Here is a 14539-nt window from a genome sequence, read left to right as displayed (position 1 = left end):
ATCCATGAGCTGGTGGAAGGCCAATGGAGAGGCATTTCAGTCTGACAGTCAGTCATAGAGCTTTTAATATTTATTGATTTTCTGCAGGAGTAGTACTGGCTTCACATGAGAGTTCTCCATATTCCAAATTAAATGCAACTCAAATTTCATTATATTTTAGTAATTTAAATTATTTTAGGTTAACCTAAAGGGGACCTATTGTCCTTATTTTCTGCCATTTTCTCCAATAGCCAAGCAAAACAATGGCTCAAACTTCCTTTCATTTTCGTTGCACAAGTTTTAAGGTCACTTGAGGCTGTTGCTCTATTTAAAGTCAACGGTGTAGCTAAGAAGATCTAAAAGGTCAGGAGTCACCAGTGACAAGGACACGCCGTTCTACAAGAGGCAACAGTAATGCAGTGACTTCAGCTTTTGACACTCACTGGGGAGCAAACTGTCACGTCTCACGTCATTTACAGTTTGGCAGATTGAATCTTTGTCCTGCTCAACACTGGATGACTTGCAAAACAGCTCCACCACTTACCCACCTACCATTCCTATAACCTGCTATTACTAGAAGGACTTTGTCTTTTGGTTTATTTGTTTATAATCAATTCAATTTGATCCTCTCGGGTTTTTCATCTTCATAATTTTTGTAATTTTAGCTTGTTTCAAAGCTTTCTTTCTACTTTCTTTTTTTCTGTAATGACTAGTAATCTGAGGTACCTACTCATTTTCCCTGTCTCTTCAATCTGGAAAAAAAGAACTTGCAGTATTTTGCTGGAATGCAATAACTTTGTCTCCTGTTGAAGACCTCGATCTGTAAGGTTAAATAAGGAGAAACAAATACATATCTTTCATTGTTCTCTCTCTCCCACTGATACACACACACCTACCTCCAGATAGTCTCTGTACTGCATTTCAGCTCCTTCATCTCCTCAATCATATCTGTTGATTTTAGGGCAGTAAATCTTTACTCTTGTAGAATCTCATTCAGTCTTTAAATTTGATCCAGGATGATCATCTCTGGGTTTTGTTAGGCTTTAAATTTAGAAGAAAAAGAAAAACACCACCAAGGATAACTTGTCCATGAATGGCTTTGCCAAGCTAAAGTTAAGTGTACTTGCTTTTGCATGTTTCTCAGGTGATTTCTGCAAATCTCGTTTCACTTTAGCTTTGTTTGTACTGCTGATTGCTGCTTGGCATTCATTGTGAAGCTTCTCTTTGTGTTGATATTTTTATAATCCATGGTTCTGTTGTTACTGTCTTTAGTTTTTCTCTTCCTTTGTTTTGGTAAATATTGATTCTTTAGTTTGTATTATCCTCAGTTCTTGTCTGTGTCTGTGTGGGTGTTTTATTTTGAAGGTTAAACCCTCATATGGCTTTTTTAAAAATTTCCCTTTGTTCTTTTCCTACATGTTTTAGGGTCTGATAAACTTCAACTCTTCCCTGTTACCCTTACCTCCTTTTAGGCATTTAATCTTTGTCTTTGCCCTCCCATCAGAAAGACATGCAGCATGTAATCAAATGACTACAGAGATTAGTTTGACTGTTTTGTTATTCTAAACCTGTGCATCAGCAATCAACAAACAGCATTAACAGGATACAAAGTAGCCTGATAATAGAATAAAATTGTCTACACAACCAGAAAACTCTTAGAGTGCAAAAACAGAAAAACAAGTACACCTAAACACACACACACACACACACACACACACACACACACACACACACACACACACACACACACACACACACACACACACACACACACACACACACCTGTTCTATAATAAATGCATAAATAGGACTAAAAATATATGCAGTACTTTACATACAAAAAGCTCCGTCAGCTGAAACTTATACAGCGTGTTTCTGCAGTACATTTGTTCTTAGCCTTAAAGAAACTTGGAAAAAAAAAACATTTTAATAAATATGTTTGAAAAACTCTGAAGGGCACATCAATAAAATAGATACTTGTGCTGACTTTGTTTTTCTGCCATTGAACAGGAATAGTGCATTACAGTAGAGCTTTTTTTTTTTTTCCCCAAGGTTTAACCTATCAGGAGCTGTCAGTTGCAGGTGTTGTGCTTCAATAGAGTGAAGAGGAGGAATCTTTAGAGCCAGGATCCTGTGTTTGTTAAACTAATAGTAGTTTAGTTATGAGCTTGCTTTAGAACAAGGGGCATTTTCTGATTAACTTCATTTGGCTACTTGGGGCTTAAACTTCTATAATAAACATTAACAGGCTATATTAAAGTTATAAAGGGAGAATGACAGAATTATTGTCCTACTACCACCTTAGAGACAAAAACATTTTTAGCTGTATTTAAGTAGCAAATAACCAACTTTAAGTTGGATCTTTAGGCACTTTGTTTCTAGCATGTGTGTCATAAAAACACATTTGCTCCAATTTCTTTAATTAAATCTGTGAAAAATACCAAAGATAACACAGTTTCACAGGCATAAAATAGTATTTTTGCAACAACAGGATGATTCCCAAAGAGCTATTAGCTGTTATCTATTTGGCATATTTCAACATGTTGTTCCTAAAAAATAATAATAATCTGAAGAAACTGGACACATGGAGTACAAAAAGGAGAAGTGTCAGTCCTAAAAAAAAAAAAAAAGAAAGAGAAACTATCTACAGCAGATGAACACTATCTGACAGCCATGTATTTAAAGAACGGGAGGGTGGGGGGAATCCAAAGACCTGACACGCATCTGGCCCTTCAGATGATCCATCTACTGAAACACCAGAAATGGTCTCAGCGGAAGTGTGGCCATCAAGGAGCCATAAGGAAGTCAAACAGAAAGGAGAAAGGCTGATGTTTGCTAAATTAGCCAAGAACTGGACTGAAAATCAGTAGCAGAGAGTTCAGGCTCTGTTGTGCTACATACTGTATTTGCATGTATGTTTGCAAAAGCAAACAAAACTCACAGAGTGAGCGAATATGCAGAGGCCTGAAGGAACCTGGTTCCCTCCTCAGTTTCAGTTCTTCTGCTTGTATTTGTGTGGCTTCAACACACAGTCTACACACTCAAGAGATATAATCACAAAACTAAAGGGACGGCTTTATCTGTTTGTCCTGCGAGTGTGAAAAATGCACACTGTGTAAGCAGGGGATTATCTTAACCCCAGGTAACCTTACGCCTACACCGCTGTGAGACGACGGCGCACGCACGCACGCACACAAATCCACTCGCACATGAGCACACATACAAGGCAGAAAAGCTAAATTAAATGCACTTCCCAGCAGATGCCAATCACCATCACCGGGAGCATTTTCTCATGCCTGTCCCCACATGAAGCTACATTTTGCTGTGGTTAATTAGAAAACCTGCCAGCGATCCTCACACAAGATTTGATTATAGAATCAAAGCATCATAACAAAGCCAGAAAAATGATTAGGATCTTTATCAGCTCATTAACCAGAGCAACTATCAGTTCAACTCTTGTATTGAGATTGTGGCAACAAGTTTGTTTTAATAAGTCAGTTATCAGCTTGGTAATTAGAATGATAGTTTAATGACTTCAAGTGGAGAGACACCAGCTGTGAATTAAAGATTCCTAAGTCACAGAACTAATACGTGAGGCAAAGACAGCCATCTTCCTGCCTTCAGGGCTCAGTTTATAAAAGCTTTTAGTGTCACAAAAAAAAAAAACTGTCAAACTTACAAACTGCATTTTGTTTTATTAGCCAGCAAATCCAGCAGATTTGTTGTGGTTAAAAGAAATAAAAATTGAATGTGTCCGACTGCTCCGCATAAAAGAAAATTACCACCAATTGCATCCATTTAGCCTTTTATCACAGTGACAGAATATTTATTAGCACACACTTTCCCTCTGCATTAATTCTTTGGCTGTTTAGTGTAACTGACATACCCATCAATTTCCCCAGCAATGCTCAACCTGCATGCATTTTACAGTCAATACAAGTCCAATATTCACACTCTTTTTTTTTTTTTTTTGTTTTTTTACTCTGCACCAACTCCAGAGTCACCATCTTCTGGGCCTTAGCTCATCTTCTGTGTGAAAGAAGCCCTTTTAGCTTGTTGGTTACAGAGGTAAGGTGCAGCTTTGACTTTGAACGTTCTACATTTCCTGTTTGTGTCACACTTTAATTCAGGGTTTGATTTTGTAGACAAGTCACCATTTTCCATGCAAACTACAGATAACCATGCTAGCAACCAAAGCTATCACAAGGAGGATTTTGCCTCTTTGCAACAGCCTTCATCTAGCAATAGCCAGCAACTATTCACCAACCAGCTGGTGACGACCACTGGTTGCCAGGGGTTGCTAACTGGTCTCTAGGCCTGTGCGACTGAGGACTCAGACTCAGAGATGTGGAGAGGAGAGTAAAAAGAAATCAGAATGGGATTTCTCTTTTTAGATACTTCAGAGGAAATCTGAATAAAACCAGATAGTTTTCAAACTGCCAAAACTACACTGAAAAAAAAAAAACTCAGCTGTCACTCTTTCACAGTCATCTTCCTTCTCAACTATCCCCCCCCCCTTTTTTTTTCCTGGTTCACTACACCTACATCTGAGTGTACCTGCCATGACTAACAGAAAGCAGTATGCTAAGACTTCTCACTACATCTGGCCCGTCTTCCTCTGCTTAATTAATTCAGATGGTGTCACTGATAAAGTAACTGAGTCTGCAGCATCACTTTCTTTCTCTGTACCAACTCCTCCACTCCTCGACTGCATATCCTAAGGAAGTTTAAAACCGTTTACAATAGCTGCAAATTTGAAATCTGGTAAGGTTCAAATCATAAGGTTTAACCCTATTGGGACAAGAAACATACAAAATGATATCAATTTTCAGGACATGATGGCTGCTAATACAACCGTAACTGTTGTCTTAATGAGACCTTTAGTGAGTTTGTGTAACCGTTTTCTTTTCCATTTACTTCCAGCTAACACATTCTGCAATACATAGAGTATTTCAACTAGTTTTACACGTTCTCTTTGATTCTGTAATTATTAATGCATACAGTTACACTTAAATCGAGTCACTGCTCCAAACAGCAAGCAAAAAAAAAAAGAAAAAGGTTCCATTTGCTTGCAGGCATGGAAGAGACCCAAAGAAGCACGGCACATGAACCAGCAAATGGTGTGGCAAATTAAATTCTTGTGCAAACAACATCAATGCAGACAACACCCACAGGGCTAATGGAAACTGAGTTCCCACACAGTTAATGTGAAGACATATGATGCACAACCAACCACTGAGGCAACCCCAATTCTTAGACTTATTCTGCATGTAGCTGCCACAGATTAACGTAAAGCTTATACATCACAGTGGAGGCAAAGACAGACAGGTAGCCACACAGAACGAGAACGAGAACATTGTCAAAAGCACCCATTGTTCAGTCATAAACAGGCAAACACAAAGATATTCAGCAATGATTGAGAAATATTTGATTAATACTGTAAATGGTTTGTTTCAGTTTTATTTAGTTTTTAATAGGTTAGGCTTTTTCACCCAACATTTTCAGATCAATATTTTAAATGTTTTCTATTTTTCTGAAAACTTTCTTTATCATCATGACCCTAAAACTAACCATAACCCTGTGCTGACAAAATGTTATTTATGGAGTTGTCAGTCGGGTGACACAAAAATAACCATTCTGACACACCACAAAAGCTATTTTTAGTTTGTTCAAATTCAAGTGAAGTTTGCACTTTCTCCCTGAGCCTGAATGGGTTCTCCAGCTTCCTACCACAGTCCATAGACATGCATGTTAAGTTAAATGGTGATTCTAGACTGGCCCTAGATGTGAATATGAGTATTAATGGTCGCCTGTTTCTCTGTGTTTGCCATGTGATAGACCGGTGAGCTGCTCAGGATTCTCGACCTATGACAGCTGAGATAGGCTCCAGCCCCCCCTGTGATCCTGAATCAGACAGGCAGTTAAGAAAATGGATGGAGGGAGCAATTTTTCCACAAATAAAGAGACTGCTGGTCTTCACATACCAACAAACCCCCGAGAAGGGAGTCTATATAAAGATGGGTAATATCTCACCTCTTTTCCCAGCTGCACACATGTGAAGTGAACTGAACATAGGGATGCGGTTGGGGTCTCACACACAACCCTTTGAGCTTTACACCCTTCCCCATCTTACCGTTTTGTATACAGACCTAAATAGAAACAACTTTTTCCCCATAAATCGATTGTGCTCTTAGATTGTTTTAAAGACCAAGATGGCAGTGCCTATTTCTAACAGGTATTTTGGCTCCACTTCTGTTAAGTTTAATATTTATAGATTCTATGTTATAAATCCATGATGATTTGCTTTAAGCCTAATTAGGTGCCTTCTGATAATGAGGACGTTTTTCTATTTGGCATAAAGTTTCGCTTGATCTTGCCATATCAGTAAAAAGCTTTAGCAGTGTTCTGCATATGAGGAAACTCTTCAATCACTTCTATGAGCCACATAAGAACACGTCTGTGCAAGTGGCTCTGGCATAAGGCCCGCTGACAGCAAAAATATCATAATTGAGCTTCAATACTAACTGTGTATAATTTGTGTGTAAGTGGAGAACATAACCACCTCCTCAGGTCATTAAACCCCCACACTACCAAAATAAATATGAAGACGTGCTCTCCCTGTCATCAGTGGAAGATATAGCTACAGCTACAGATGGGTTCCCTTTTTTTTTAGTGGCACTGACAATCTCATAATATGATGGAAGCTGGCTTTTGGATCTGTTACGATTAAAAATATTGATGGCCATTTAGCTTTCCAATAGACCTGTCTGACCACAACACAAGTTTCCACTCCCTGAGGGAACTTCACAGGTATGTCTGAGCCCAGAGAAGTCGACACTACTCTGGGACTTTGTAAGCATGAGACTTCCTTTCTGTATAGCTGATGACTTTGACATACTGGCAACACTGGAGTTAACTGACAAACATGTAGCAAAACAGTCCTGAACACCTGTGATCATATCACCTAAAAAATGAAGGCTTTTGTGCAGAACTGTCAGAGAATCCCATGCAAAACATGCAAAATTCTTCTGTGTACATCCATCAACCATAACATTATGACCACTGGCAGATGAAGTGAATAACAATGATTATGTGTTCATTGTGGCACCTGTTAGTGGGTGGGATATATTAGGGAGCAAGTGAACATTTTCTCCTCAAAGTGGGCCAAGGAAGGAACAGTGATGAACCAGCGACAGGGTCATGAGCCACCAAGGCTCACTGATGCAGGTGGGGAGGGAAGACTGTCCCGTGTGGTCCAATCTAACAGACGAGCTACTGTAGCTCAAGTTGTTGAAAAAGTTGATGCTGATTCTGATAGAAACGTGTCAGAATACACAGTGCATCACAGTTTGTGTATAGGACTGTATAGGTGCAGACAAGTCTAGGTTCCAATGCTGACCCCTGTCACCCACTGAAAGTGCCAAAAATGGGCATGTGAGCATCAGAATTGGACCACAGAGCAGTGGAAGAAGGTTGCCTGGTCTGATGAATCCCGTTTTTGTTTACATCACACGGAGGGGCGGGTGCATGTGGTTGCTCACCAGAGGAAAGACCAGGATGCACTATGGAAAGAAGGTAGGCCGGTGGAGGCCGTGAAATGCTTTAGGCAATGTTTGACTGGGAAACCTTGGGTCCTGCCATCCATGTGGATGTTACTTTGACAAGTACCACCTACCTACAGTAAGGATTGTTACAGAACACACCCTTTCATGGAAACAGAATTCCCTGATGGCTGGGGCCTCTTTCAGCAGGATAATGCTCCCTGCCACAAAGCTAAAATGGTTCAGGACTGGTTTGAGGAGCACAACAACGAGTTTGAGGTGTTGACTTGGCCTCCAAAGTCCCAGATCTCAATTCAAACGAGCATCTTAACAGCACAGATACCACAGCACACCTCCAGGGCTCTAGTGGAGTCCATACGGGTCAGGATTGTTTTGGCAGCAAAAGATGGCCATAATGTTATGCTTAATCAGCGTAAACCCTTGATTACAATCACCTGCTAGCTGTTTAAATCATATTATTACCATCTTTAACCTCATAAGTCACCTTAAATTGACCAAATCTATTTCTGGTAGGTGCTATCAGCTTGAAAGGCAGGAATGAATTTACACTTATGAATAAAATGAGGCTAACAAAAGAAAACATTAAATATTTATTGTCATTATATGATTTGCAACAAAATATAAGTCAAAGAAAATTTAACAAATCAGCTTTCTCTTTCTTAATGTACATTTTTCATACCAGCCAAGTGGATTTGGGCTTATCCATAAAGAGCATTAGTCGCCTCAATTAGCTGGCAGTGAGAGTGAAGGCCTGTATTCTCAAGGTTTAATGAAGCACCGCAGAAGTGTGTAATGGAGACAGTTGTCTGTAATCCTGTCATTAACACCACACTGCGCACTGAACCTCTGTGCTGCTCTCTACTTTGCTTCCAAACTACCATTTTCAGCCTTTTAATGTGACTCTGAAAATCTCTTAACTGCCACCTGGAAATCACAGCTTTCCTCTTACCTGCTCGTACAGGTATCCTCGACCTTTTCAGCAAAACTCACACCGCTATTTAAGAGAAATCTGCCATACCAGACCTCTACATTTATCCATCCATCCACCTATTTTCTTCCACTTATGATATATAGTGTTACAATGGTGGATGTTCATTTTAAACATGGCTAAAGTTTCAGTGAGGTTAGCATATGCAAGCAATCCCTGTGACCCAGAAGCTCAGTTTTCTCCACTCTTAGATCCTTATGACATCAAAGGGCCGAGAACTACTTAATATGGTCATATGGTAGCGCTAGAATAAAAAAATAAAGCTGAAAATGAGCAATAAAACCCTAGTTTAATCCACAAACACGTCATTAAGTCAGGAGTGAAATAGAAAGTTTATACCTGAAGGAGAAAAAAAAATGCTAAATCCTAAAGTGTGAAATTTATCTTCAACTTTTACCTCCAAGTTTTAGCCCTATGGTTTGTGTTTGTATTATGTGTAATTACACTCATTTTGGGAAAAAAAAACAAAAAAACATTTTCATCCAATATTACAAGCTGCTCATATTGGATGAACATGGCTCATAACGAATTATTTGAAATTTTCAAAAGGCAAATGATGTGCTGCCCTCCTGGATTCGAATCCACCACCTGGCCAGGGCCTTTCTGTGTGGGTTCTTACCAGGTACTCCGGTTTCCTCTCACAGGCCAAAGACATGCAGTCAGTGGGGTTAGGTTACCTGGTGAATCTTGCCCACAGGTATGAATGTGAGTGTGAATGGTGTATTTCTGCATTAGCCCTGCGGCAGACTGGTGACCTGTCCAGGGTGTACTCTGCCTCTCGCCCTATGACAGACAGCTGGGACAGCCCCCCCCGACCCTGAACTAGATAAGAAGAAGATGGATGGATGGAAATAATGGGCATTATTAGGAGGAATCTAGGAAGTGTTACAATAGCACATTGTATTACATAATGTAATTTTATGATATTAGGAGGATAGTATAGTACACAAGACTGGTTGAGTGTCTGGGGCATCAGTTCAACTATAGCCCTGGCAACAAAAAGGACTTTATTCTGAAACCCATCAGAGTGCTCTTCTTCTGAAGGCTCTTTCATGTGGGGAATTGTCATAAACTTACAGATTTCATATAGGTGTCTATTCACAGGTTTCTTTCAGAAACAAAGTGACTCCAAACTTCTGAGTGATAGTGTAAATAAAGCCACTGACAGTTAAAACAGAAAGCTTTAGTGTCACGGAGCACAGAACTCATTTTCAGACATGACGGGAGCTGTTACAGCAGTTCACCGGTTCAGCAGCGATATCAAGACACAAATTACGACTGTCATCCAGAATTCAGATCATGATTTCACATTTTTCTGTGTCTGCGCTTTCCTGCTTCGAAGTATCAAGTATGCTCTGGCGCATATATGATGCGGCTTCAGAGGCTTTTAAAAGAAATCTCACGGCTGCTGTTTGACCTAAGCTTCCGGCAGTCAAAGGAGATGTAAAGTTAGAGACAGGAGAAGAAACTGATGTTGGCAGCTTTAATGGGCAGCTGTTGAAAATCAAAACTCATCGGTGATTGAAATTTCTCAGCTTTCAAGCTCAAGTCTTTGAAATGTTTGAACTTCTGCTGCTTACTCTCTTGTCAGCTTTGCAGCCTCGGGCTATACATGACTACTGAAAAGAGGCTTTTGATATGGTCGTGAATCAGGTCACATAATGTACAGATGACCTTTTTGTTCCCCCTGGTGCTTCATCTCAAATCTGGTTCACTTCCACGCAGCTGCCTTGATATTCACAACTCATGGCAGAATCACTCTTATGTTTTTCCTAAAGGCTCATTTTCTCACTTTAGAACAAACTCTCTCATAACATTTACATTTGCAGATTCGCACCTGTCTGATGGCGTGCAGCAGCTTGCCGTAGGAGTAGAGGATGACGCTGAACGGCAGGATGAGGCAGAAGACAAACAAGCAGATGATGTAGGAGATATTGTTTGGCGTACGTGTTCTCCAGTCAACCGAGCAGGTGGTGCCGGGACCCTCGGGCCCGTACCTGCTCCAGCCCAGAAGCGGAGGCACAGTCCAGGCCACAGAGTAAAGCCAGGAGAAGCAGATCCCTCCCAGCGCCGGGCGGAAGTCTCTGCCGTCGGCAATAGTGGGCGCCATCATGGTGCAGTAGCGCTCGTAGGACAGAACGGCGAGGGAGATGAGGGAAACGATACCTGAGGAAGGGGAAGTTCAGAGCAAGTGGTCAGACCCAGATATCATGTGATTATTATCAACATTTGGGCTTTTAGGAGTCATTATGCAGTGGAGAACTGAAACGCTTCTCTCAGAACTGGAGCATCTGCGCTCTGTTTTACTCCAAGTTAATGACTGAGATGCATTTAGATTCAAAGTGAAGTCAATTTTCCGCTCACTTTGATCATCTTAATAGCTTTTAACTTTGCATCATTGGGGCACAAATAGAGAGAAATGAAGTTCATCAGCTGACATTTACTTTGAAAGCTTTTGCAGCTACTGTGATGGCAAAAGCTTGTTAGATTCGTTCCAATTTCTACATTTATGGAGTGCACCAAAGTTTGAACTTTTTTGATTCATGCACTCATGCTTACCTCAGGTTTTGTAATATGTTAATAAAACCCAATGTTTTTGTCTCTCTGCTTCATCTTCTCAACAGCCAGTCATCCGATCTGCTTCAAACTTGGCAGGTCTGTTGCAGAAGCCCTCATTAGTGCCAAATCTGAGATCATATTTTGGCTAAATGTTTTTCCCTTTCCTCTACAGTGACTTCAGTCTGCTCCACTGTGTAAAGTGGGAGGGGCACACACACACATTCATTGCTGTTTGGCTATCTTTACGACTACATTCGTTCATTTTTTTATGTGCTCCCAAGCCTCCTATCCCCAAGTTTGACCATCACAACCCTCAAACAAGCTCAAGCGTGTAAAGGATAGACACCCAGACATGTTTCAGTTCAACTGATTTTTGCCTTTGGTTTTAAGAAAACTGCATCTTATGTTCTGTCCATTTTGCACAGACATGTTTTAAGTGCAGTCACATGCACCCTCATTCAGTGAGTGCAGCCGTGTAATTCTTTTCAAAGCATTAAGACTATTTGCATGTGAAGCTTTCGAGAGGATATAAATTGTAGCTACAAAAGCACAGGTTACACTCCTGTCAAACAGGCACTGCCTTAGTGGAATACATAAAATCAAAATAGCAGCAGTCATCACCTGCTTTTAGGACAATTATTATGGCCAATGAGAGTTTGCATCCTTTTTTGACTTACTGCCAGTAGCACAAAAAAAACTGAAAAGTAGAGGACAGGAAAAAAAGCTACTGAAAGACTGACTATTAGGACTGCAGGTTCAGTCATTTCCATTCTTGATTAATTACCAGAAAACACTTAAAACTAGAAGGGCATTTGAAGAACTCATCCTTCACCAAGGCCGATGTCATAGTAAATTTAAATAAAGTGCTGCAACCGGTTCTTCTTATTACCAAGTTTCACAAGATTCAGACACATAGTTTTTAATCTAGACAAATAACACGCACGCGCACATCACATCTAATTTAACAAGATCTCAGCAGATCTTTAAATGCCTCCCTCTTTCTGAACAACTCAGAACAATCAAGTCAGAGTCAAGAAGGCAGCAAACTAGTTGGCAGTTGTGCACGAAAAGAAAGAAAAAAAAATCACTAATCATTAACCAATTAATAGATCATCTATTGACAGTTTATTCACTGTCAGCTGAGTCATTCAAATTCATTCTGAATAATTTATACAAACTTTAGTGTCATGACTGAACCCTGGGTGGTTACATCCTCTGTAGTTGTGTAAATAATCGCCATAACCTGTTCACACTAAAACACACACTCACAGATCCACTGGTTTACAGACAGTGCAGCCATGTGCAGGCTTTGCTCTGCGTTAATTGTGAAGTGAGGAAAGAAAATTGTTGCAGAAGTGACTTAAGTCTTAAATCAGAGCTAATCAACACATACATGCTAAAGTGGTGGTCCAGAGGCACTTTACCTCCATTATGCCGAATCTGCTGGGGACAGAGACTTTGATTACAGGCAATCATAGCACCTCGATGCAAAATGAAGACTTGTGATTGGCTGAAACCATGCCATCTTGGCATGGACAGCAAGCTGGGGCCGCGGGCGCATGAACAGCAAAGGGTGAACATCTTGAAAATAATGGAAAGGATTTTGCACTTGTGTGTCTGTTCTTGCTGGATATCAGTGTGAAAGCTGCATGTATGTATGTGTGTGTGCATGTGTGCGTGTGCAGGTGGCTGAAGAGGGAGTAAGAGCTCTCACTTTTCATTACTGGCCAGATAAAGCACAAAGGTTTCACACGTGTAGTTTTCCAGATCAGACACTTCATGAACACGCTGCATTTGAAAAAAATTAAAATCACAATTTTTGATAAAAGCCGAGATGCTGTGAAAAATAAAAGCATAAATTATTTAATTTCTCTATATTTAAAGTTACCACTAGAGGTCTCCAAAGTAAAAATTTGGGACAAATTAGCTTTGAGAAAATAAAACTTAAGACATACATTTTGCGGAAAAAAATAAATAAACAGAGAAAATTAAATGACAGCTGTAGTGTGATTAAAATAACTTTTTCCACAGCTGTTCATGAATGGTGTTATGTCACATTTACAGTATCATAAACAGAGAAAAGAAGGGATTCCCCAACCTGGGGATCGGGATGTTACGGAGACCCTGATGGGTCACATTGGGGTCAATTTTACAATTTTTTGGGTCCATCTAAACAGCTGGTGCGCTGGTCAAGTTTAGTTCAAGTACATTGCAAATTCAAGGAAGCAAGCTGTCAAAAAGTGGAAGGTGTGTGTGTGTGTGTGTGTGTGAGTGAGAGTGTGGATTTAATGCTTATTACTCATTTTAAAAAGGCTCATCTCCAGCAGTATCCATGTGTTGACTGTGAGCACAGCTGCAGCTGTTTTACCCAGCAGCTGATGTGGTTGCATCTGTGGACACCTCCAGCTGTTACTGTCTGAACCTGTGGTGCTTCGTGATGTTATCAGTATACAGTGGCTTCAATACAATGCTCAGCCAGAACAACTACCTCTCCACACAGCCATTGCATGTAGATCAAGTCACACTCATTAAAAATAAATAATCTGAGCAAGAATCAGAATGACTAAAGCGCAGTCACGACTCGAGTCACTGTGACGGCCATATCATCACCATCAGGGCTACAGCCTGTCTGCAGAGAGCTGGAAAAATCAGTCCTCTTGTCCATCTATCCATTTTCTACCAGAGAAAATCCTGAAAGCAAAACATTTAACGAGGAATTACTGCAATTCTACAAACACAACATCCACAAAAACAGCATTTCAGAAAGCAATAAGCCGTCTCCTGGTAGAAAATCTAGTCGATGTCTGCCCCATCCCAAGAAGAACCATCTTATCTCTTGGAGCTCTTTGGTGATTTAAAACTGACTCCAGAGTCCAGAATAAATATGGAAATATCTAAACAGATTATAAAATTAAACCAGCCATTTAAATGAAGCGCTGAAATGCTCTTGAACATGCATTCATGTGAAAAAGAAGGTTTTCACATGAAAAACTAAGTCCACCCTCATAATGCAACAGCTTGTAAAGCCACCTGTAGCAGTGATAATGTGAACTAATCATTTTTCTGTATGATTGTCAGTCCCACTCCTTTTTACAGCCTTGCTTCAGCTCTCTTAAGGTCCCACCACAGCATTTCAGTCAGGTTGAAGTCTGGACTGAGGCTGAAAAAGAAGAGAATCGAGCTGTTGCAGTAGTCACTGTGTTGTTGATTTGCTGCTGTGCTTGGGCTCATTGCATGACCCAGTTTGGGCCAAACTTTAGCTGTCAGACACATTTGACTCTAGAATACTTTGGTATACAGAGGAGTTCACAACTGCAAGGTACCCAGATCCTGTGGCTGCAAAACAAGCCCAAATAATCACCCACCCAACACTGTGCTTGACAGTTGGTGTGAGGAGTTTGTGCTGATATGCTGCGTTTGGTTTTCTGTGCATTACAGACAAACATTTCTA

General features: G+C 40.3%; 1 protein-coding gene across 2 annotated transcripts in view; it reads right to left on the bottom strand.

The window, feature by feature from the left end:
* Positions 1-14539, bottom strand: part of tmtopsb (teleost multiple tissue opsin b) — a 38196-nt gene that overhangs the window by 18082 nt on the left and 5575 nt on the right. For both annotated transcript variants that reach the window (XM_030756750.1, XM_030756751.1), the window contains exon 2: positions 10367-10695. In XM_030756750.1, the coding sequence (XP_030612610.1) occupies positions 10367-10695 (329 nt within the window). The remainder of the gene's footprint in view (positions 1-10366; positions 10696-14539) is intronic.

Source organism: Archocentrus centrarchus, chromosome 20 (assembly GCF_007364275.1).
Source record: "Archocentrus centrarchus isolate MPI-CPG fArcCen1 chromosome 20, fArcCen1, whole genome shotgun sequence".
Taxonomy (NCBI): Eukaryota; Metazoa; Chordata; class Actinopteri; order Cichliformes; family Cichlidae; genus Archocentrus; species Archocentrus centrarchus.
The sequence above is the reverse complement of the archived record's forward strand: the minus strand, read 5'-3'. Positions and strand labels throughout refer to the sequence as shown.